Source organism: Hevea brasiliensis, chromosome 18 (assembly GCF_030052815.1).
Source record: "Hevea brasiliensis isolate MT/VB/25A 57/8 chromosome 18, ASM3005281v1, whole genome shotgun sequence".
Classification (NCBI taxonomy): domain Eukaryota; kingdom Viridiplantae; phylum Streptophyta; class Magnoliopsida; order Malpighiales; family Euphorbiaceae; genus Hevea; species Hevea brasiliensis.
Window position 1 is genome coordinate 29,432,513 of NC_079510.1, and position 23,112 is coordinate 29,455,624.

Here is a 23,112-nt window from a genome sequence, read left to right on the forward strand (position 1 = left end):
TGATCTGGGGATTATCCGAACTCAATAATACTGGTTTTAAATTTCAATAAGCTCAATCCTATATACTTGTTTGAGTTTCTCAGAAGTTTGAGTCCTGATTATCTGATCTCCAAGCTCATTTTAATTTTAATTGATTTCCTACAAATAACCCGATCTTAATAATTGTTTTTATTTTATTCTCTAGTCTGGTCCTCCAACCTTCCGATCTCAATAAAGTTCAATTTTATTTCAATTTTGTTCTAGATTGAGGTTCGGTATTGCTTTATTTCCAATTTCTATGCCGTTAGTCTGATCTCTAAAGCTCATTGCATATAATTGAACTTGTAATTTAATCATATGATTATCCGATCTCGATAAGAAAATGAGAAAGACCAATCTTAAAGAAATCTTTTATTTCATTAAACATTTGATTACATCATTCTGTGGGTGGGTCTTCCCCAACCCACCCATCAGTTACAATGTTTATATCCTCTCCCTTCGGTTCGCTCTCGCTCTCAGCCTCAACACCTAAAGCAAGCTTCTCGAGCCAGGTAAAGTTCTCTTCAGGATTGCGCTTGATGAGCTTGGCTAGGAGATCGCCATAGGCCTGCACATAGGCGCCAGCTTCCTTCTCTAAGGCTTCGTTCTCCTTCACTTTTATCTCCTTAGTGAACTTAGCCAGGTCGGTAGCTCAACCAGCCTAAGAATCTTTGAGTTCCTTCCGTAGCCAAGCTATTAGCTCTTTAGAAGACTTTTCTTGTAGCTCTAATTCTAAAATTCTGGCATTCGCAGCTATGAGCTAGCTCTTAGAAGCCATAGCCTCCTGAATCGCCTTAGAGATCTCCCTCCTCAAAAAGTTGACCTTCTAACTAACCATATGCTGGGTAACGACTGCTTCCAAGCTCAGGCTCATTGACTGGTCGAGGAGTTCATTGATGCTCTCCAGGGCCATTCAAGCTCAGTCTTTAGGGAAGCAAATTTAAATGCCGATGACTCAGGCCAGGTCTATGTTGCCTCGCATGGTGCGATTCCTCTCCAATGAGCTAATTAGTATTTGAGCACCTAGGGAGAGTGGTCAGCCGGACGGGACTGCTTGCCCTAAAGATTTGCCTTTCGAAGCAGCAACGATCAGAGGTTGAGTAGCGAGTTATTCCGAGATAGGGACTGGCCCCTCAGTAGTAGGTTCCTCTTAAGCTCGAGCTGGGGAGCTCGTCCTTTCCACTCAGGCACGTTTTTATGCCTCGAGTTCAGCCCTTTCGACAGTAGCAGCAACTTTTTTTTCTCCAGAACTTTTCTGGTAAGCTTTCTTTTCCTCTTCTGAGCAGCTTTATCAGCATCGCCTCCCACCATATTTGCACATAAAAAGAAGTTAGTGAGCTCGTAATAATCATAGGACTCGAGATGAGAAGCTTTACCCTTCCCGAGCTCGAGATTAGAGAGCTAGAGTTGGACTTCTTCTTAGGCGATCACGTTCATCATCCACCATTTAAGCTCAGCCCCAATAACATCCGAGCACAAGTGTCTGTGAGAGTTCACCTGGCTCTTGAGCTCCTTCACCATAGCCTTCTCAACCTCATTGAGATCGATCTTCTTTTCTGGCCTCTCAGCCAAGTAATTCCAACTCTGAGGGATACTTTCGAAGCCACGGGGATCTCGGTTCCACAAGATAAAGAACCGATCTTTCTAGTTCTTCAGCGAGGAGGGGAGATCAATGAAGAGTCCATAGTTCGGCTTCACCTAGAAGAACCAATATTCATCATTTTTTTGTCGGGCGAGATGATATAGTTCGGCAAAGACTTTCACCGTGGGCTCTATGCCTTTAGCTCGCCATAAGCCTTAAAAGGCCACTACAGTCCGCTATGAGTTTAGATGTAGTTGAGCCATGCAAACTCGATGGTATCAAGACATCCTCATACAATTGATCCAAGGGAAATTGCAGCTCAGCCTTAAACTGCTCTTCATAAACCATAATCTAATCTCCCTCCTTGAAAAAGTGATCGGCTCAGAAATCCTTATGACATCTTATGAGCTCGAAAGCATCAATCGGGAGATTGTACTCCTGACTGATCTGTGCTAGCTCGAAGCGATTAAGGACTGATGCCACCTCATCCACCGGGAGGGCTTTTTTCCTTGGGATTGGAGCTTGTCCCTAGCTTGACCCAGCTAACTGGTTAGAGATTGGATGGACAGCTATCTCAGGTCACCCATTTCCTCTGACCTCTTCACCCTCATCAGAGGTCCATGAAACGTGTACTGATGGCAGGCTCCCCGCTCTCTGACCATCGATGCCGCTCATTTTCAATCAAAGAAGGAAAAGGTGTAGCGGAAAAAGATCAAATACTATACCTTCGATGAAAATGTCGCTAGAGATCAAGAACTAGAAAGGAAATTCGCTGGAGATTTGGAAGAGTAAGAAAATGCGGAAATGCAAAATGTGAAGAGTGACAGCCTCCCCCCTATATATATAGCCCTAGGCATTTAATGCTTGCGAGACCCGAAGCGATATCTCGGTTAATGAAAATATTTATTATTTTCCCAATATTCAATGCACACCAGAAGGGACCGGATAAGAATAGATCGGATACATGAGATCAGATGAAGGGCTTTTGAGTAACGACAAAGATCAGATTGAAAGAATTCAAATAAAAGGTGATGTAGAGAAATCGCAGCTCAAACAAAAGATCAGAGAGAGTGACTTCAGAAAGAGAGACAAGATAGATTAGGAGGGATAGGATGAGAATGACTGAAGATTTGTTCAAACAAAGGGACTTGATGAAGAGATCAGAAACCACCATATCAGAAAGATGTCAAACTAAGATCAAGGTAGAAAGATTGTGTAAGGATTTCAAAGACATCATTTTGAATCCTAGCCCTAGGTATGCAAAATCGAATTTTCACCATCAAATTTGAGTTAGTTAAAGCAATTGGGGTACGATTCAATCTTTACCATTAATCCTACTTGTAAGGATGAATCCGAGCAATTGATTTGAGGCAGTTAAAGCATTTTAGTATGCCCTAGTCTTCATCGTTGATTTTACTTGTAAGGACAAATCTCAGGCCCTTAGATTAAAGTGATAAATGCAAATTTGGTACCTTCGAATCCCAACCCTTAATCTGATATTATAAGGCATAACTCCCAACCGTTGGATCAAAGAGGAAAAGGATGGAGGAGCCTTGGATTGATCGCTGCCCTCAAATCCTTGGTCACTTTAATTCTTGACCCTCAAATGTTGCCCTTTTAAATCCAAACCCTTCCTCTTTTTCATCTTAAATCCTAACCCTCCATTTTAAAGCCTCTGTTCCCTATAAATACTCAAAATTTCCACTGTTGAGCGGGTCCTTTTCCCAAAAAAAGAGTTGAAAAGAATACAAGGAGGAGGCTTTAGAAATGTTAGTTTTTTAAAGAATCGTCATTGTAGCATCAACATCAAACAGCTTACTTTCACTAAAGTACCTAAACTTGTCACTTCAAAAAACCAATCTGATAGTGCTTTGGTTCCATTTCTGAGCTTCATACGCTAGAACTCATTTACCCCATCATTATTAGAGCCCTTTTATAGGTAAAACTCTTGATGTCTACATGTTTCTTTTAATGGGATAAAGTCACATCCGCAATGTTACATAAGCTAGTCTGAGCTCTATAAATATTTAGTGATGCCGAACACTTAGGGGAATAAGGTTAACATTAATTTATGCCTATTTTGTAAATATTACTGATATGCTACTGTGGTACTAGAAGGTATCATTTCGATCATTTTACTTTATATTAAAAGCATGTTTTTTGAAGAAGTTTAGGAATAACTGTTTGGGTTCGGATAAAATAATAAGTTGTATTAAAAGCATGTTTCTTATTTCGAAGTAGTTTAGGAATAATTATTTGAGTTCGGATAAAATAATAGGTTACAGTTAGAGTTCGAATGTAATAAATAAAGTGAAGAGATTTTGGATATGATTGTAAGAGATCAGAAATAATAAGTTCGGGCATTGCATGGTTAGCAAATCTGAGAGATCGAAAATAACATGTATAGCTATCATACACAATATAGAGTTAGGAAATAGTGCATTTTTATTTTATAGCATTTATGTCATTTTGTAGATTAGGAAATAATAAGAGTCCAGGAGAAACATTGCACAGTCTCTTTATAAAATATGGGAGTTCGGGAGAGAGTCCTTTTCTTGAACCCCCTTATGAAAGTAGTCTTTTATGCCTTTTATAAAAACCACAATCTTTTTATATAGGAGAGAGTCCTTTTCTTCAACCCCCTTATGAAAGTAGTCTTTTATGCCTTTTATAAAAACCACAATCTCTTTATATAATATTGAGAGTTCGGGAGATAGTCTTTTTCTGGAACCCCCTTCCATATCCATGGAAAGCATTTTCTCAAAGTCTACTTTTTAAAATGTGGGAGTTCGGGATAGAGTCCTTTCCTGGAACCCCTTCCATATTTATGAAAAGCATTTTCTCAAAAGTTTTTTTGAAATGTTAGGAGCTCGAGAGAGAGTCCTTTCCTGCAATCCCTTCCATATCTACCAAAAGCATTTTCTCAAAAGTTTTCCTTTTTTAAAATATGAGAGTTCAGGATAAAGTTCTTTCCTTGGACCTCCTTTCATATTTATGAAAAGTATTTTTTTACTTCTCTTAAATTTCGGAGAAAAATTTTCCATTTAGCATGCGATTTTGAAGCACAAGGGAGAGTCCTTCCTTGGATTATATTCTTATTGAGAGAGAGTCCTTCCTCGAACTTGATAATCTAAGCTTGCACGATTTGATTTCATCTCTAAGTTGCGAATTCATCTATCAATATAGGTAAAAATTTTATGGTTGATATTGCAAATGATGGAACTTTGATTCATTGACTGAGAGTCCTCATTGATGAAGAAAACTCTCTAGGCTTTATACAATACATTCCTTTTGAATTGGAATCCCAATTAAAAGGAATGAAAATCTATACCCATATTGGTTCGATTATAAAAATTCACTTTACACACCACACCCTCAATTGTTTGGATGCCAATGACGAGATGAATGATGAGCGAGCCAACGGTCCTCCTCCCTTGTTATAAATCTCTAGGAATTAAACGGTGCCTATTCAGAATTAGAGTCCTAATTTTGCAGACGGAGGAATTTAATAAAAATCATAATCAAAGTCAGAGTCATAATTCACCCTAGGATCATTCCATCTACTTTTGTTCTTGGGACGACCCCGAATAGTGATACATCAAACGTTCCTATAGTAAATATGGAAACTTACATTGTAATTTAAACTCCAAAATTATCGATTTTAAGTCACAAAGAGCACATTCTTAAATCCACTTACCCTAGTTGAGGGACAATATGAAGTGCCTAACACCTTCCCCACACGTATACGAACCCTGAACCCAAAATCTCTGTCTTAAAAATGATAAAATTATTTTTTATTTTTTTAAGCAATAAATTATTTTCTTTAATTTTTTTCAAAATTAAAATGACGATTTTTCACTTTCCACTTTGATGAGAACTGTCCGGCGACCGCAAAACTCTTGCGACATTAATAAAATGTGAATTTTATAAACAAGAAACAATAATGAGCTGGTATAATTGATTATTTGATTTACAAACTTTTGAATTGAGATTTGTTGTTTAAAATGATATTTGATGCCCAAAAAGTTACAATCTGCTGCTTCTTTAATTACCTACTTAAAACCCTGTTTCCTCTTTATTCCATCACATATGTCAACAAACTTTTCAAGAAGGCCAAGCGCCTTTAATTGCCAAGAATTTACTCTCCATCTGACATCCAACAATGTGCAAGGTGTAGTAAATATGAAAGGTAGAGTTCTAATGGGAAAGTTTGTTTTGGATAAGCATCTAAGCGTAGGAATTATCAAAGCAGCTTTAACAAAGTCTTGGCATACCAAACAGGGTTTTCAAGTCACAGCTAAGAATGTATTTACTTTTGACAATGAGGTGAATGCTTGGGTAGTGCTAGAAAATAGGTCGTGGCCACTCCATAATCAACACGTGACTCTCACAGAATGGCCACCGAACAAGTCATTAGAGGAACTATCTTTTACCCATTTGCCATTCTGAATACAAGTGATGGGCCTTCCACCAAATCAAATCAACATGCAAAATGCTCAGATTATAGGGAATCAGATGGATAAGTTCATTAAAGCTGATTTTGCTCATGAGGGGCACTTGGGTTATATTAACATGATGCCCATAAGAGTTTCTCTCTCTATTGATCAACCCTTCTCCACTAGTTTCATTTATCAAAAGATCAATGGTAGTAAACAAAAAGTGCATTTCTAGTTTTAAAAAAATGCTAGATAAATGTTATGGATGTGGTATCATGGGTCACTTGCGAAGGAATTGCACCAAATTTCTACAATACCCAGAACTCGAAGAAAACACAGAAGTTAAAAGTGAATATGGTCTTTGGTTAAAGGCGTCCTTGGTTAAAGGTGAACACTCCCCATAAATAGGCCAGTTTCAAACCAATAAAGTATACCATTGATACAAACGTCCCACAGATCCAAGCTCAACCACCTCGCCTTCTCATCACAGATACTGCCCAAACCATGGTAGCCACAAACACCTTGACCACTTCCCCTAAGCCAGTAGTCTCTTTCATCTCACCCCCAATCGTCTCTAAAACCATGCCACAACCTGCAGACATACCCACACAAAAAATATCAACCTCTGTTTCACAAGTTTTTCAACTGGTTTCAGGGAAAGGAAAATCATCGATAATTGTAGCCCAGGAACCAAATTGCCTCAAAGATAGTGTAACCTCGATTTTGAAACCTTTGAGGGCAAATCCCAAGGTATCTACTGTGGAATTTTTTCCTAGAGACACAATGCCAGCATTACTTAAGGATTATCTTGCTATAGAAGGGATAACTTATGTAAATATAGAAAGGTTGTTCCAGAGTATACCTTACCTTGCAGATCACTTTCAGACAGTTGTTCTCAGTTTTCTCGCTTCCTGAGAATTACATACAGCTGAGACTGATAAGAAAGCTTAGGAGGCGCTGGATGGTTCTGATCCTAAAGATATTATGAAGCTTCCCCGAGACAATCATATGGGTATAGGCCAAGATATGATGAATAACTTGCAGCCCCATAAGCCTAACCAAATTAAGTTGGGCCCTCTTTCTCAAGACCCAAACCAGCTACCTGTTTCTACTAAATCTCAAGACCCACATACAAACACTTTGAATCGACTAACCAGGGAGACTGATAACCCCTTTTTGGGTTGGAACTCTAGCAAAAAAGGCCTTGCTCCGAAGAGTGGTCCTCTTACCATTGCTGATAGTGATATGAGGCCAGAAGCATTGCTTCCTTGGGATGATTTGATTATTTTTGCTGCAAATCTTTTACCTCCAAAAGAACCAAAATCTCCTCAACATGTAAAGAAGCTAATTAATACAACAAATGAGGATACTACTTCATTAGGTCATCACAATTGGAAGCGATTGGCAAGGAGAAGTGCAAATTTGGGAGTTCCTATTCATGAAATTATGGAGAATGTTAATAAGGACCAACAACAGCCTAGTCCCAAAGGTGGTAGTTATGGGGAAAAAAGAGACAGAAGCAATGAAAACACTTAATTGGGAAGCAAAAGGCCATGTTTAGCATCCAACTCTTCTAAACAGGTGGGGGAAGCCAACCTTGAGTGGCCCGATTCCACCCAATGAAGATGATCAGTTGGAATTGTTAGGGTGGGAAAACCCCTGACAATTCACAACCTGAACGGGATTAATAAGTCCCATTCCCCATCTACAGGTTTCTCGATGGAAACCAAAAATAAATCGGAAGTAGTTAAGAAGAAGCTTTAGTAAGGTTATTTCGCTAAAATGTATTTTGTTGAACCTAGAGTTTTAGCTAATGGGCCTTTTTTTTTGGGGATGGAAAGAGGATAGTGATCTCTCTATTGTGTACTCAAAATCTTTCTTTATCCATGCTAGGCTGTATGATGCAAAGTTGCAAATGAAATGGGATTTGGCATTTGTTTATGCCAGTGCTGTCGATGAATTAACGAAAGAGCAATTCAATTTCCTTATAAATTATAAGACCAATTTTTATCCAACTACCATTTTTGTTGGTGATTTTAATATTTTTCTAAACATTGATGAATAGCAAGGTGGAATGGATTTCCCATACACTCAAATGCAAAGCTTTAGAGACTTTATAAATGATGTGGGATTGATTGATGTGGGTTTTTAAGGCCCTCGTATGACATGGAATAATAGAAGAATTGGGCAATATCACATTGAAGACAGACTAGACAGGTTCTTGCAATACCTCAAGTTGCTTTATCACTATTCAAATGCACAGATTATGCATCTTAATGATAAAGGCTTGCATCATCAGCCCCTGTTGATAGATCTAGAACCTCACTTGCCCAAAATTAAAAGGCAATTCAGATTCGATGCTTGATGGGCAAGTATGCCAGAGGCAAGGAATGTTAATGAATGCACATGGTTAAATCTCAATGGAACTCCAGGTATGTCTTCTATTTGTTCTAAAATTAAAGCTTTTTGTTTTGCTCTTGTTGATTGGGACAAGAATCAACATCACTATTCCAAACTAAAATTGATCAATTGAAAACCAAATTGACCTAGCCAAATCTGCTGTAACGAACTAGGATGGAATCTTAAGAAGAGCTTAATGGTGGAATTGAATCGTGAAGAACTTTTTTGGGCCCAAAAATCTAGACAAGGCTGGTTACAACTTAGAGATAAAAACACCCCCTACTTCCATGCTAAGGTGTTGCACAGATGGAAAAGGAATCATATCTCTAGATTACAAGATGTTAATGGGGTCTGGAATCATTCGCTAGAGGGCATTACGACAATTGTTCTGAATAACTTTGAAGACATTTACACATCCAGAGGACCAGATAGCCATCATTCTCTCACAACAGGTTTGCAATGCCGAGTTACATATCAAATGAATGAATTATTGATATCTCCAATAACGTAGGAAGAGATTCAGAATGCCATTTTTTCTATTCACCCTACAAAGGCACCTGGAATAGATGGCTTATTGGGTTTATTTTCCCAGCAATATTGGGGTATTGTAGCGGATGATATTTGCCCAACAGTTCAAAATTTCTTTGAAGAAGGGAGAATGTGGAGCAATGTTAATCATACCTTACTCTTATTCCGAAGGTGAAACGTATGCAATCAATGAAGGACTTATGACCCATTGGGTTGTGTAATGTCATATACAAAATCCTTTTAAAGATCCTTACAAGAAGATTACAAGGGGATTCATGAATAAGATTACTGGGGAAGAACATAGTGCCTTCATTAAGGGCAAATTAATATCCGACAATATCCTCATCAATCATGAGATAATGTACGGTCTCAAGCTTCACAAGAAAGGGCAAAATTATGAAATGGCCATCAAACTTGATATAAATAAAGCATATGAATGTGTAAAGTGTTAATACTTGCGTCATATCATGGAAGTTGTTGGTTTTCATGCAAAATGGATAGCGTGGGTGATGGACTGTGTATCTACAGTCTCATACTCAGTTAACATCAATGGGAACAAAACTGGTTTAACTCGACCAACTAGGGGGATACGACAGGGGGACCCTCTTTCCCCTTATCCATTCCTGCTTTGTGTTGAAGGTCTTGGCAAGAAATTCTTCCTTGTTGGGTATCTCCATTTCTAGACATGGCCTTAACATTTCTCATTTATTTTTGGTTAATGATTCAGTAATTTACTCTAAGGCATCTAAGGCTGCAGCTAAGGAAATTAAACAATGCCTCCATCATTATGCGAGCGTAAGTAGTCAGATGATTAACTTTAGGAAGTCAGCTATTGCTTTCAGCTCTAACATGTCATAGGATGTTCGGCAAAATATTGCTTCCATTTTAAATATTGCAAACGCTTATGGTCAAGATAAATTTTTAGGTGTTCTAGCTTCCATATCCAAGTCCAAAAAAAAGACTTCTACTCAGTTCAAAACTTGCATTCAGAATACGACTTCAGAGTGGAAGGAACAATATTTATCTAAAGAAGGGAAGGAAATATTGATCAAATCCATTGCTTCTGCTGTACCTGTATTTGGTATGTTTTGTTTTCGCTTTCCTGCGACACTTTGCAAGGAAATGAATGCCATTATGTCCCATTTCTGATGGGGTCAAAGTAATGAAGCAAATAAGCTTCATTGGATTAACTAGCAAAAGGTGTGATCCTAAGACTGAAGGAGGATTAGGTTTTCGTGACTTGGAATCTTTTAACAGAGCCCTTCTTGCCAAACAATGCTGGCATTTAATCAATAACCCAGCCTCCCTCCTAGCTCCACTTCTTAAAGGGAAATACTACCCCTTTTCTTCTTTCCTCCAAGCAAGACAAGGGGCAATTATTCATCTTGGGGTTGGCAATGCTTGTTATGGGGAAGAAATATCATTGAGAAAGGGATCAGGTGGCATATTGGGAATGGGGAATCAGTTCTTTGCAAAAAAGATAGGTGGATTTCGAAATCGTTTCCTCGTAAGCCTGATATCAAGACAGATAATGATCCTTCAGTAGTTTGGGTGTCTCATCTCATGGATGTTTATTCCCGAACCTGGAATCTACACAAGTTGAACCAAAATTTCCAAAAGCATGAGGTAGCTCATATCCGCTCTATTCCAATCTCCATGTTCCCGCAAGAAGATAGATGGGTGTAGCATCATGAGAGGAGTGGGTTTTATACAGTCAAACCAGGCTATTTTATAGCTTGTAGCCTGTAACGATCTATTCATAATTCCATGGATGCAGGTCCAAGTCCCCAATCTCAAAGAGAGTCTCAGCTGTTCTGGAAGAAAATATGGCACATGACTTTTCCCTCTAAATTATCTATTTTTCTTTTGAGTGTTTTAAAGGATCGCCTTCCAGTCAATGATCTTATTCGCCGAAGGCTGACGCATATTCCTTCTAAATGTCGGTTTTGTGGAGAAATTGACACCGAGCAACACCTATTCTTTCAATTCCCTCGAGTGGATCCACTCCCCTCTTCGGCTTAGATCATATTTTATTTCTGGTGCATCAATGAGGGACTGCTGGAATTCTTTCTTCATGCCTCTTGTCGATCAACAAAATACCAAAGAATTTGCAGTGATAGTGGTTTTCTTCTTTTGGAATATTTAGAAGTCAAGGAATGCTTTTGTCTTCCGACATCAAACTTTCACCTTCCAACAAGTAGTAGATTCAGCAATGAGCCACTTTGAAAATTTCAACTCAGCCTCTCTTCCTAATCTTATTACATGACATACCCCCCCGATTCAGAATTGGATTCCTCCACGAGAAGATATTATTTTGATGATAGACACTGCCTTCGATTCAGAATTAGATTCCTCTGCCAGAAAATGTTATTAAAGTAAATTTTGATGCTGCTATTTCTCTTAAAGCTGGTATAGGAGCGATAGCTGTTATTGTCAGCGATGCTTTGAGTTACCCCGTTTGCTTGGTCGACTAAACATCTTCCAGCTATTACAGATCCCTTTAGTGGCAAAAGCATTATCATGCCAAGAAGCTATTCTTCTGACAATTTCCAAGTTTGTTTGGAGGGTGATTCTCTAACAATCATACAAGCTTTCCATGGTCGAGCACTCTATTGAAATCTCCAATTTGATTGTTGATGTTCTTTGACTAAAAAACAATTTTCTTGAAGCGAGATTTGTTTTCACTAGAAGATTGGGCAATAGGGCTGCCCACGGTTTAGCTTCAAAATCTGTACATGATTTTAATGATGCAAATCAACTTTGTATCAGGTTTTATGCCCCATAATTTCTTTCCATAAAATTCATCTTTCGTCAAATAAATAAAAAAAAAAGATTTTTTCCATGTATGAAAATTTGAACAAAATTGTTAAATTATAATTTTAAACGTTTGTGTTTCAACGAAAATTATTCAAAGAAAGAAAATTACCATTAAGGACACTAAGGCTTAGAAAATACAAAAACTTTATAGTTGTATTTTTCAAATTAAAGAGACTAAATGAATGCCCGAAATACCAGAAAAACTAAATTAAAGAGTAAACGAAACAGAATATATAAATTAATTAATATATTTTTCAAAATAGCCAGACTAAGCTCACCAAAATTTAAGGACCCAACAGTAATTTCCTAAATTATATTTAACTCTAAAAAGATTAGTAATCATCATAACACAACACTGAAGTCTTGGGACTCTTGAGAGAGAGAGAACTACTTTCTACCTCACCAGAAAACTAGTATTATTAACAAGAAAAATGAACAGAGGATCAATTGTAGCAATTGTGCCTTAGAGTTAAAAGATAACTTTTACTCACAACGGATCTTTCCAACTCAAGTAACACAATTGTTGACTTCTGTAAATAATTTTTGAAAAAACAAAAATGAAAAGCCAGTGGTTCATACCAACTCTTTGTAATATCCTAAGCTATTTCCCTGCCTTTCAGGTAGCAATTTCATCCACCTCAGTGTTGAAAACGAAACTCGGAAATGTTGTTGTGATATCCCTGCATTTATTTCAGAAGCAAAGAATTACACAATTAATAAAGAAACACAAATTCATATAAAATCTGACAATTTTAGGTTAATAGGGAGTAGAAATATTTTACTAAATTACCTTAGGTAGGGTAGTGTCATGATCTTTAACAAGGATGGGTTTTTACGGACGAAGTTCTGCCATTCGGATCTGTCTATCTTGCCATCATTGTCAGAGTCAGCTTCCATGAAAGTCTGTCCACAAAAATTGAACACCATTGTTTTTTTTGCCAATTAAAAAATTTTGATACTGACATATTTGTCACATGATGGTGCTCTTGAGCTAAATTACTCTTGGTCTTAGATAATCAAGTTGAGCTAAATCACAATGTCACTTATTCAGTGTGTACCGTGGCCAATGTGTAATTGACTAATTGCCGCGACTGATGCTGTCATAAATTTTTTTTAAAGAATAAATTTAAAAAACATAGGGTATGCATAACAGTCATTATTCAAAACCCTGGTTTGAAAGTAGTTAGTTAACAATAGTCCCTGCAGAATCAAAATTCAGAACCTTCATAGTATTCACTAAGAACAATAGACATGCAAGAACTATTTTAAATTCAGAGGCAATAACTTACCTTATCAAGAATTATCTCAATCGTCTCATCAGCCAACTTCATTTCAGATTCACAAAGGAGGGCAATCAACATTTGCTTAACCTGCCAAAATCACATACGATGAAGATGCCAGCAGAGTTTTGAATGAAGGAAAAATCGAATAAATAAAACAAATCTGAGAGATGTTCTGCTCCTTTCTCTTCAATAATCTTGAATTTGTAAATGCTTATTTAACAATTAACATAGTAATCTCCAAAATTAAGGTTGAGGAAAGTACATATTAATTTGAGGAAGAAAATGTCATAGGCATTGTGGTCAGAAGACCATTTCTAAAAATATAAGAAATCCAAGAATTGAATGAATGGATACCAAGGGCAAAATTTTATTCATCGGGATTTTTTAAGCTCAATGGCAAAAGTTTGCTGCAGAAAATGGAGGAGTAAATGCGGGTAACTTTCACTCACTGTCCATAAATTCGTCAGTGATACACACTATTATCCTTGAACTTGAATTTGTAACCTAAAAATTAATTTAATATCCATTTTAATATCAGCAATATCCCTAATGCCTTAATCCAGTGAAATCTCGGCCGAATTGCTGACCTGTTCTCCACTTAAGAATTTTTTATGAGCATTTATTCTGATAGTCCCTTGTTCAAGTGAACAACAATCTCCTAATTAATGGGGAGAAAATTATAGATACAAGCATTCAATCTGACTATTTTCTTTACATGCTAAGGCACAAAATGAAGTTAGGACTTAGGTGTATATGATATGAATGAATAAGAGACTATGAAAAAGCCATTACTGGATCATACCCAATGACATGCAACTAATTGAAAAGCATGGTAAAATAAACAGCTGTAGCTATTTTTGGTCTAGCGAGGTATATGTAGAAATATGGAGGATATTATCAACATCCAGACCTATCATTTTCTATCCTCTTATTGGTAAGAACTGAACTCATTATAGATACAAGCATTCAATCTGACTATTTTCTTTACATGCTAAGGCACAAAATGAAGTTAGGACTTAGGTGTATATGATATGAATGAATAAGAGACTATGAAAAAGCCATTACTGGATCATACCCAATGACATGCAACTAATTGAAAAGCATGGTAAAATAAACAGCTGTAGCTATTTTTGGTCTAGCGAGGTATATGTAGAAATATGGAGGATATTATCAACATCCAGACCTATCATTTTCTATCCTCTTATTGGTAAGAACTGAACTCATGAACAGACCCCAAGCCAATCCACTCCACTCTCATACCCCAATGAAGGTCACAGACAAGGAAGACAAAGCTAAAAGGGGGGCAGCAACCCAACAAATGGGTCCTGTACCCTACTTCGGTCATTAACTTCACTACAACTCAACTCAACTCAACTCAACTAAGCCTTTATCCCAAAAATTTGGGGTCGGCTATATGGATTCGCATTTTCCACTCTGAACGATTTTGGGTTAAATTCTCAGAAATGTGTAATGCTTCTAAGTCATGCTGTACTACTCTCCTCCAAGTCAATTTAGGTCTACCCCTTTTTTTCTTTCTATCCTCTAGCCTAATGTGCTCTACTTGTCTAACTGGAGCCTCCGTATGTCGACGCTTCACATGACCAAACCACCTCAATCTCCCTTCTCTCAACTTATCTTCAATTGGCACCACTCCTACCTTTTCTCTAATACTTTCATTACGGACTTTATCTAGTCTAGTATGGCCACTCATCCACCTTAACATTCTCATCTCTGCAACTCTTATCTTAGATGCATACGACTCTTTCAGTGCCCAACACTCACTACCATATAGCATAGCCGGTCGTATGGTTGTAAAATTTTCCTTTTAATTTATTGGGAATCTTACGATCACATAAAACTCCCGTGGCACGTCTCCACTTCAACCATCCGGCTTTAATCCTATGACTAACATCCTCCTCACATCCCCCATCTACTTGAAGGACTGAGCCTAGATATTTAAAGTGATTACTTTGGGACAGTGCCACTCCATTCAAACTAACTCCTTCCCTATCACCGTTTGGCCTTCACCGAACTTGCAATGCATGTATTCATCTTCGTTCTACTTAACTTAAAACCCTTTGACTCTAGAGTACTTCTCCAAAGTTCTAGCTTCTTATTGACTCCTTCTCGTGTCTCATCTATCGAACAATATCATCCGCAAACATCATGCACCAAGGAATACTCTCTTGTATATGTTTCAGTTCATCTAAAACTAATGTAAAAGGTAAGGGCTTATGGCTGATCCTTGGTGTAATCCAATTGAGATCGGAAAATCTCTTGTGTCCTCCCACTGCACAATAGTAGTGGCTCCTTCATACATATCTTTCAATACTTGTATATACCTAATAGATACCCTCTTTTGTTCTAACGCATTCCATAAGACCTCTCTTGGAACACTATCATAAGCCTTCTCCAAATCAATAAAAACCATGTGTAGATCTTTCTTCCCATCTCTATATTTCTCCATCAAGCTTCTAATGAGAAAGATCGCTTCCATAGTTGAGCATGAAACCAAATTGATTGAGAGAGATAGAAGTATCATGACGTAGTCGATGCTCCACAACTCTCTCCCACAACTTCATAGTATGGCTCATGAGTTTAATTCCCTATAGTTTGAGCAACTCAGATGTCTCCTTATTTTTAAAAATAGGTACTAAAATACTCTTCCTCCATTCATCAGGCATTTTCTTTGAGTTTAGAATCTTATTAAATAATTTAGTTAACCATGCCACTCCCATATCTCCCAAATACTTCCACACTTCAATTGGTATTTCATCGGGTCCACAGGCTTTACCTACTTTCATTCTCTTAAGTGCTTCCTTTACTTCTAAAGATCTAATTCTTCTAGTATAATTTACATTCTTTTCTATTGTTCTATAATCTATATTCACGCTATTTCCATTTTGACTATTATTAAAGAGATCATTAAAATAATTTCTCCATCTTTCTTTAATGTCCTCATCTTTAACCAACACATGTCCTTCTTTATCCTTATTGAAACTGACTTTATTGAGATCTTGACATATCCTTTCTCTACTCCTTGCTAATCTATAAATATCTTTCTCCCTTCTTTAGTTCCAAGTTTCGCATATAACTTTTCAAAGGCCTGTGCTCTTGCTTGGCTAACTTCCATATTTGCCTCTTTCTTTGCTATCTTGTACTGTTCATCTGCCTCATTATTATCACATTTATGTAATTTCTTATACCATTCCCTTTTTCTCTTCTCTGCCTTTTGTACTTCCTCTTTCCACCACCATCTCTCTTTGAGGGTGGTCCATGTCCTTTAGACTCCCCAAGTACTTTTCTAGCTACTTCTCTAATCTTTGATGCCATCTGAATCCACATATCAATGGCCTACATATCTAGCTACCATACTTGGACTCAAGAAGCTCATTTTTGAACTTCACTTGCCTTACTCCTTTAAACTCCCACCATTTTGTTCGAGCTACACGATTTCTTCTGATCTTACTTGAATTATTCCTAAACTTGACATCCAAGACCACCAACCGATATTGACTTGTTAAAGCCTTTCCTGGAATGACCTTGCAATCCTTGTATAGAGCTCTATTTGTCTTCCTGGTTAAGAGGAAGTCGATTTGGCTTCTATGTTGCCCACTTTTCAAAGTCACTAAATGTGACTCTCTTTTTATAAAGTAGGTATTTGCTAGTATTAGGTCGTATGCCATAGCAAAATCCAGGATGCTTTTTCCTCCTCATTTATTGCCAAAACCAAAACCTCCATGAACATTCTCATAACATTGCCTATCACTTCCTACATGTCCATTCAAATCTCCACCAATGAAAACATTCTCTTCATTCGGTATGCTTTGCATTAAATCATCCATATCTTCCCAAAACCTTTGTTTACTCTCACTGTCTAGTCCTATTTGTGGGGCATAAGCACTAACTATATTTATTGTTTCTCCGTCTAGTACTAGCTTTACTAGTATAATTCTATCTCCTACTCTTTTCACAGCTACTACTGCGTCTTTCAATGTCCTGTCTATGATTATACCCACTCCGTTCTTGTTTCTCTCCTTTCCGATAAACCACAATTTGTACCCTGAATTACCCACTTTCTTACTTTTCTCTCCTACCCATTTAGTCTCCTGAATGCAAGCAATATTTACCTTTCTCCTTTCCAAGGTATCCACAAGCTCCATTAATTTTCCTGTAAGTGATCCAACATTCCAAGTACCAACCCTAATCCTCCTCCTATCATGCTCCTTCCTAATTGGTCTCCTTCTATGATATCTTCTATTATTTTCTATGTCTATCTTGTGTTCTGTTCCACTATTTGTTCTATTATCTGTCTTATGGACTAACTTCTTTACCCACACCCGTCCATGATGTGGGAACCCTTGCTCACTTAACACCACACCCAGGCGCCGGCATGGCGCGTCGCTTTCGGTGAACGCCCTACACCCTTGCATATTTATCACTACACCCGGGCTCCGATGTAGCGCGTCGTTAGTAGAGGACGCCCCAACGTTTTTATCATTTGAATCCATATCATAGGGTGTATTAACTTCACTACAATAAGAAAAAAAAAGGGTAGGCATAAAAATATAGGCTCTTTCCAGCTATGTTTTTATGAGTTGTATGGGACTAGCGTTTCACTGAATGGGTTGTCAAACTGAGGGGAAACCAACAAAAGCTGGACATGACAACAATTTAGTGGTGACAATCTCAGCAAAAGCCAATCACGTTGTCTTGCCACACCTCACACCCACCTCCAAATGCTAGTTTTGTTTAGAGAAACTAATTGTTTTTCCTTTCATTACTTTCATAGTCGTATATTAAGAATGACTCCAAAAGTTGGCAGAGAATCTAATATATTTTATATCGTGAGAAGTTCCAACTGCAATGCAAAGTAAAAAAAAAAAAAAAAAAAAAAAAGAAAAAAAACACACGACAACAACAACAACAAAACAGGGTATAAGGTACAAGTTCCTTTGCAAAACCATCATCACCTAGGGTTCTGATAGCCTTATCTATAACCAAAAGCTTAACATAAAAAATAAAAGCTTTATTCACCTAGCTATATGCATAGCCTTATCTATAACCAAAAGCCTAACATACAAGATAAAAGCTTTATTCACCTAGCTATATGCATTTGGATGTCAAATAAAATGACTCTCATCATACCTCTTGGCGCTCAATAAATCCTGTATTCTCCAAATCATAAAGCCTAAATGAAACTGCAAGGCAATTCCAAACACAGCATGTAAGTAAAAGGAGAATGCAATATATAACAGATAACAACCACAACAGTATTCCAATTTATGCAATTGAAGGTCACTGTATAATGTCTATTCAACTTACAGTCTATCTTTTCTTCTTGCAGGGCATTGGGATGAAAGACATTGAGTGCTCTAACAAAGTCACCAAAATCAATGACTCCCCTTTGCTTAACATCGAAGAGGTCAAAGATCTGCATGAAAAATAATTCAAATCTCAAAATCTATAGAGCTGAATGAAAAGGTAATAAGAACAACATATATTTTGCTTGTTATGATGCACATACAAATTTTACAACATATTTTAACTTTTGACTACCTGATGGCTAACCATGTTATTTTATAATAGTTTAATGGCGCAAAGACGTCCTGGAACCTAGTCACAAGGCACATCCAAATGCACAATGATAAAGGCAAAATAATAATAATAATAATAAAATAATAATAATAATAATTCAAAATTTAAGATCAAATAATGAAAACAAGATCAAGATATTAACTCTATTGGTCTTTTTAACCTAATTGACCAAAGTTTACAATCTCCAATACACAAAATGAATATAGACTTCACCATTAATATCATTTTTTTTTCCTCTTTAGACAGCACAATGTGAACTTGTTAGAAAATAAAGCCCAACCAGAAACAAACCCATAAAGCACTTTCAACATTGTAGTTATTAAAAAAGAAAACCCAGAAACAAAGGAGCCAAGACGACAGGTAAAGAAGGGACAGAGAATCAGCGGCGGGATAAGAAGGTATGAGAAGCAGGATTAAAGGTGTTCTTTGAAGTTAAAAATTAAAATGATAAGTGGTCACAAATTCCAGGTGTGTTGGTCTGAAAAGATTCCGGTGACAGCACTTCCAAGTTCCAATAACTTCCCGGCACATCGGCACTGGGATTCAGGTGGATTGGCAAGTTCTGAATCTGAAGTAGGGTCTTTTGCCTATGAAAGTGCTCGCCAGTGATAGAGTTAGGAAGGCATCCTAGACCATGCACCAGTTAGAGGGTGCATGCCTTTTGCCAGAAGCTCTAGGGCCAGCATCCTTTGCACCGCAGGCACACATTTAACAACTACGCTTATAAGTAGTATGGAAAAAAGGATGGTTAAGCAGTCAATTGCAGATAGAATTCAATATCAAGCCAAGTTCAGCATAAAATTAAAATGAGTATCAAGTCAAGAACACATAAATTTGAGCAGGTTATAACAAAATTAGTTCTTTTTCCCTTTTATACTGTTTATTTTTCATTATAAAGAAAATAAAGATGTTAAGAATAATACTCTATTAGCAAAGAGATTCTCTTTCTTTCTGTTCTTGAAAAGAGCCAGCTGAAACTCCTCCTGCACACACAAGAAGAACTCTTTAACACCACACATATTTACTAGAGAATTTTATATTGAAAGATGAATATCTACTAGGCATTCTAATCATTGAAGAATAAAGTACCAAATTCATTATCATAAACACTTAACTTCAGGAAGTCCTGATTGAATTAATAATATTTTATATAAAATAAATATAGTGCCAGACAATTATCAACATCAATATTGTGAGGATAGGTCAGCATCATCCAATCATAGAGTAAGCTACATCTCTTGCTGACATATTCCCTTTTGCAAGCAGAAACACACACTTAGAAAACCACACAAGGAACCTTTTACCATTGTAAATGGTAAAGATGAGAACCATTACAGCTGATAACAAAAATAAAATTAAAAAACTATACCATATAAGAAAGAAAAGAGATCTGAGCTAGGATAGTTGTTGCAAGATACCTTATTTATTAACCCATCGTCAACAACAGAACTACTAATGCTCTTGAATAGTTCAAAAAGTGCTTCGACTTCACTTACGCTAACTGAGGAACAAAAAAGAAAGAATGTGTCACGCAAGTTAGTTTGACTAAATGAATACACGTGAGATGAAGAACATGAGAGTATACAAAATTTCAAAATCAAAATCGATTAATACTGCTCAGATCTAGCTTAATATCAAATCAAGAGGCTATTAAATGTCAACCAAATAAGCCCAGATTGAAATTTCTTTCAGACAACTGCAGACACAATATATTAACCACAAAATATAAACATTAATTGTCAAGCGAATTACAAAACTGGGGAAAAAACTGAACAGAAGAAATCAATATGCTCAATTTTCAATGAAACAGTGATGATCAACTTACAAGCAGTTTGTGAAGCAAGAACTACAGGGTCCTCATGTCCAGGAAACTGTCTTGCTACTTTAGAACTAATGCAGCCCATTTACTGATGATGAAGGAAGAGAAGAAAAAAAGCCAATACTAGACTTGGTGCCTAGCCTTCAAACTACAATTCATCACCAAAATCATCTTAACCTTGCAAATTACAAAAACCCAGAACCGAAAAGACCACCACACGAAAATTATAATTAGTAATGCCAATAAGTCCAAAGGACAGAAAAAACACGATCAGGATAGATTTTGAAGGAAAAAAAAAATGAGAATGATTTAAATGATTTAGCAAGAAAATAATGAAAAAAAAATCCCGAAATTTAACTTTAATGTTACCATTATTATCTGGTTAAAAAGCACTTTCATTTTCCTTCAATTCCTCAGGAAAATATCAGAAAAGAATTTTTTAAAAAATCATAGAAAAAACCCAAAAACCATTTAATCGATTAAAAGAAAACCTATAGAACTGCTTCAAATCATTCATAATCACAGAAAAAGATCAATAAGAGAGGAAAAAAATTCACACAAAAAAACAGGAAAAAAAATCTTTAAAACATAAAAGGAAAAAAGAAATCAAAACAAAAAGACTCACCAACAAAAATCCCGGGCGGAAAATGCCGCGTGTGTAAAATGGAAGAAGGAAAATTGAGAAGCAACTTCTATATATCTTCCTTCCTCCACGCCCCTTCTTTTAGAAAACTAGATTGATTTCTCTAGACGAACAAGACAGAGACAGAGAGAGAGAAGGGGGTTACTCTACGCCCCTTCTTTTAGAAAACAAGATAGATTTCTTAGACGAACAACACAGAGACAGAAAGAGAGAAGGGGGTTATGTCAGTTGGCTAACAGTGTATGGGTTGCCACATAGGGTCTCATCGGACGGCAAATAGTTGCTTTCGATTGCATTTTTTTGATCGGTTTGATTGCCGAAGCCGACGCGAAACGAATTATAAAGACCATGGCACGTGAGGAGGAGTCCGTTGAATTTTTTAATTTAAATTACAATTAAATCCTCAGATACAGTAATGATTTAATTTTAAATTTAAATTTTGTTAATTATTGACTTTTTAATTTAAAATAATTTTATTTTATTAATAAAATAATCTATATATAAATTTATATTTTAATTATTTTAATTTAAATCATTATAAATATAAAAATATTTAATATTTTCTAAAATATATAATTAATTAAATATAAGTGAAATAATCATTTAAAGATTAATTTATAATGTAGAGCTAATTTATTAATGAAATTTAAATTTAAAAATCAAAATATTATTTAAAAATAAATTAAGATCTATCATTGTATTTTTATTATATTTGAATGGCTTAATTGTAATTTACTTTTTATTTCTTTTTAAATAGTACGTGGAGGTTGAGAATTAAGAGAGGCAGAATCTTTACACCTACTTTAGAATATTCTAATGCTACGCAATTTAATTTTAGCTTTGCTATTATTAATAATAGTTTTTAATAGATCCCTATAATTTTTTTTCCACAAAATTTTATCAAATTTTCTGTTGAAATGTCTAAAGCAGCCTCAAATTACGATATTAATTGAAACTGTTAGCATATAATAGAACCTTTTGTTTTCTTTATTATTCTATTTCTATTTAAAGTATTGGCTATGGTAATTCCTTGATTTCGTTAAAATTTAAAATTCTTCTTAATTTAAATTAGAACTAATCATTTTTAATTATAAAATATATTTTAACTTATAAAAATTACTGAAAAGAACATAAGGTATATTTAAGAGGAAAGCACATATTAATATTAAACATAATTAATAAATATAACAAATAAATATGCCATAATCTAGCAATTTTTTATAAAAATAAAAAACGTTATTCAATAATTTAAAATTTTTTAATATGTCTCATTTAAATTTTAGTCGTAACAGAGATCAATATTAAAAAAATATGTATATAACTAATACAAATAAATCATTTCCTATAAATAGAAATCAAATAAAAAAATATAATTTCTATTAAGTTTTTGGTGGATTAAAAATTAGATTATTTTAATATTATGACATTAAATTATGCACAGGCTTTATAGTGTCATGTTATGGACGGCCATGTGTTTCTCATTTTATTGAGCATGCCTCCAAAGTTTTTTTTTTTTTTAATTTTTTTAGATGGTCCCAATATATTTTTTTAATATATTTTTTTAAATTTAATGGGATTTTTTTTTAGTGTTTTTCGTATACTTCCATTTTGGCAACTTGACTGTACTTATTATTGGGAATTCAAACTATGATACCATAAGATGTGTTTTCATATTTTTCTTTTTATATCAATACTGAAATATAATTTTGAATTTGAACATTGAATCCAAACGCAGGTGAGATTATTCTAGAGGACTGTATTTTTACATACTAAAAAATTTTTAAGAATGCGAGATGAATTAAGTATGAAAATATTAGTTTAGCTCGACTTGATTCAGTGATAAAAATATATTTTTTATTTAGCAAAGATTAAATTTGAGTTAGATTCTCCTAATTTCTTATAAAAAAAATTTAAAATTATTATAATTTTTCTAAATTTTTAACCTATATTTTTATGATATAAATGATTAACTATTGTATTGTTGGAGT

The 23,112-nt window shown here is 35.7% G+C and overlaps 1 protein-coding gene across 2 annotated transcripts; it reads right to left on the reverse strand.

The window, feature by feature from the left end:
* Window positions 1-12,064: 12,064 nt before the first annotated feature.
* LOC110639406 (calcineurin B-like protein 9) lies at window positions 12,065-21,447 on the reverse strand. 2 transcript variants are annotated; one of them, XM_021790336.2, is made up of 9 exons: window positions 21,107-21,447; window positions 20,488-20,629; window positions 20,081-20,163; window positions 19,586-19,645; window positions 18,390-18,498; window positions 18,213-18,265; window positions 13,071-13,151; window positions 12,572-12,684; window positions 12,065-12,461 (listed from the first exon to the last, which is right to left on the reverse strand). In XM_021790336.2, exons 2-9 carry the CDS (start codon window positions 20,564-20,566, stop codon window positions 12,398-12,400), a joined length of 642 nt encoding a protein of 213 aa, XP_021646028.2. In that variant the 5' UTR covers window positions 20,567-20,629; window positions 21,107-21,447; the 3' UTR covers window positions 12,065-12,397. The 2 variants fall into 2 exon arrangements, with proteins under 2 accessions (XP_021646028.2, XP_021646027.2); XM_021790335.2 differs by having other exon boundaries at window positions 20,488-20,658.
* Between the last annotated feature and the right edge of the window lie 1,665 nt (window positions 21,448-23,112).

What these genes read in the sequence shown, in the direction of transcription:
- LOC110639406 (XM_021790336.2), bottom strand. Translation starts at nt 20,566, where the DNA reads ATGGGCTGCATTAGTTCTAAAGTAGCAAGACAGTTTCCTGGACATGAG. An exon ending in AGAATCTCTTTGCTAATAGA is followed by an intron (nt 18,499 to 19,585) that starts GTATTATTCTTA and finishes TTTTTCATGCAG; the next exon opens with ATCTTTGACCTCTTCGATGT. An exon ending in GCAAGAAGAAAAGATAGACT is followed by an intron (nt 18,266 to 18,389) that starts GTAAGTTGAATA and finishes ATTGCCTTGCAG; the next exon opens with TTTCATTTAGGCTTTATGAT.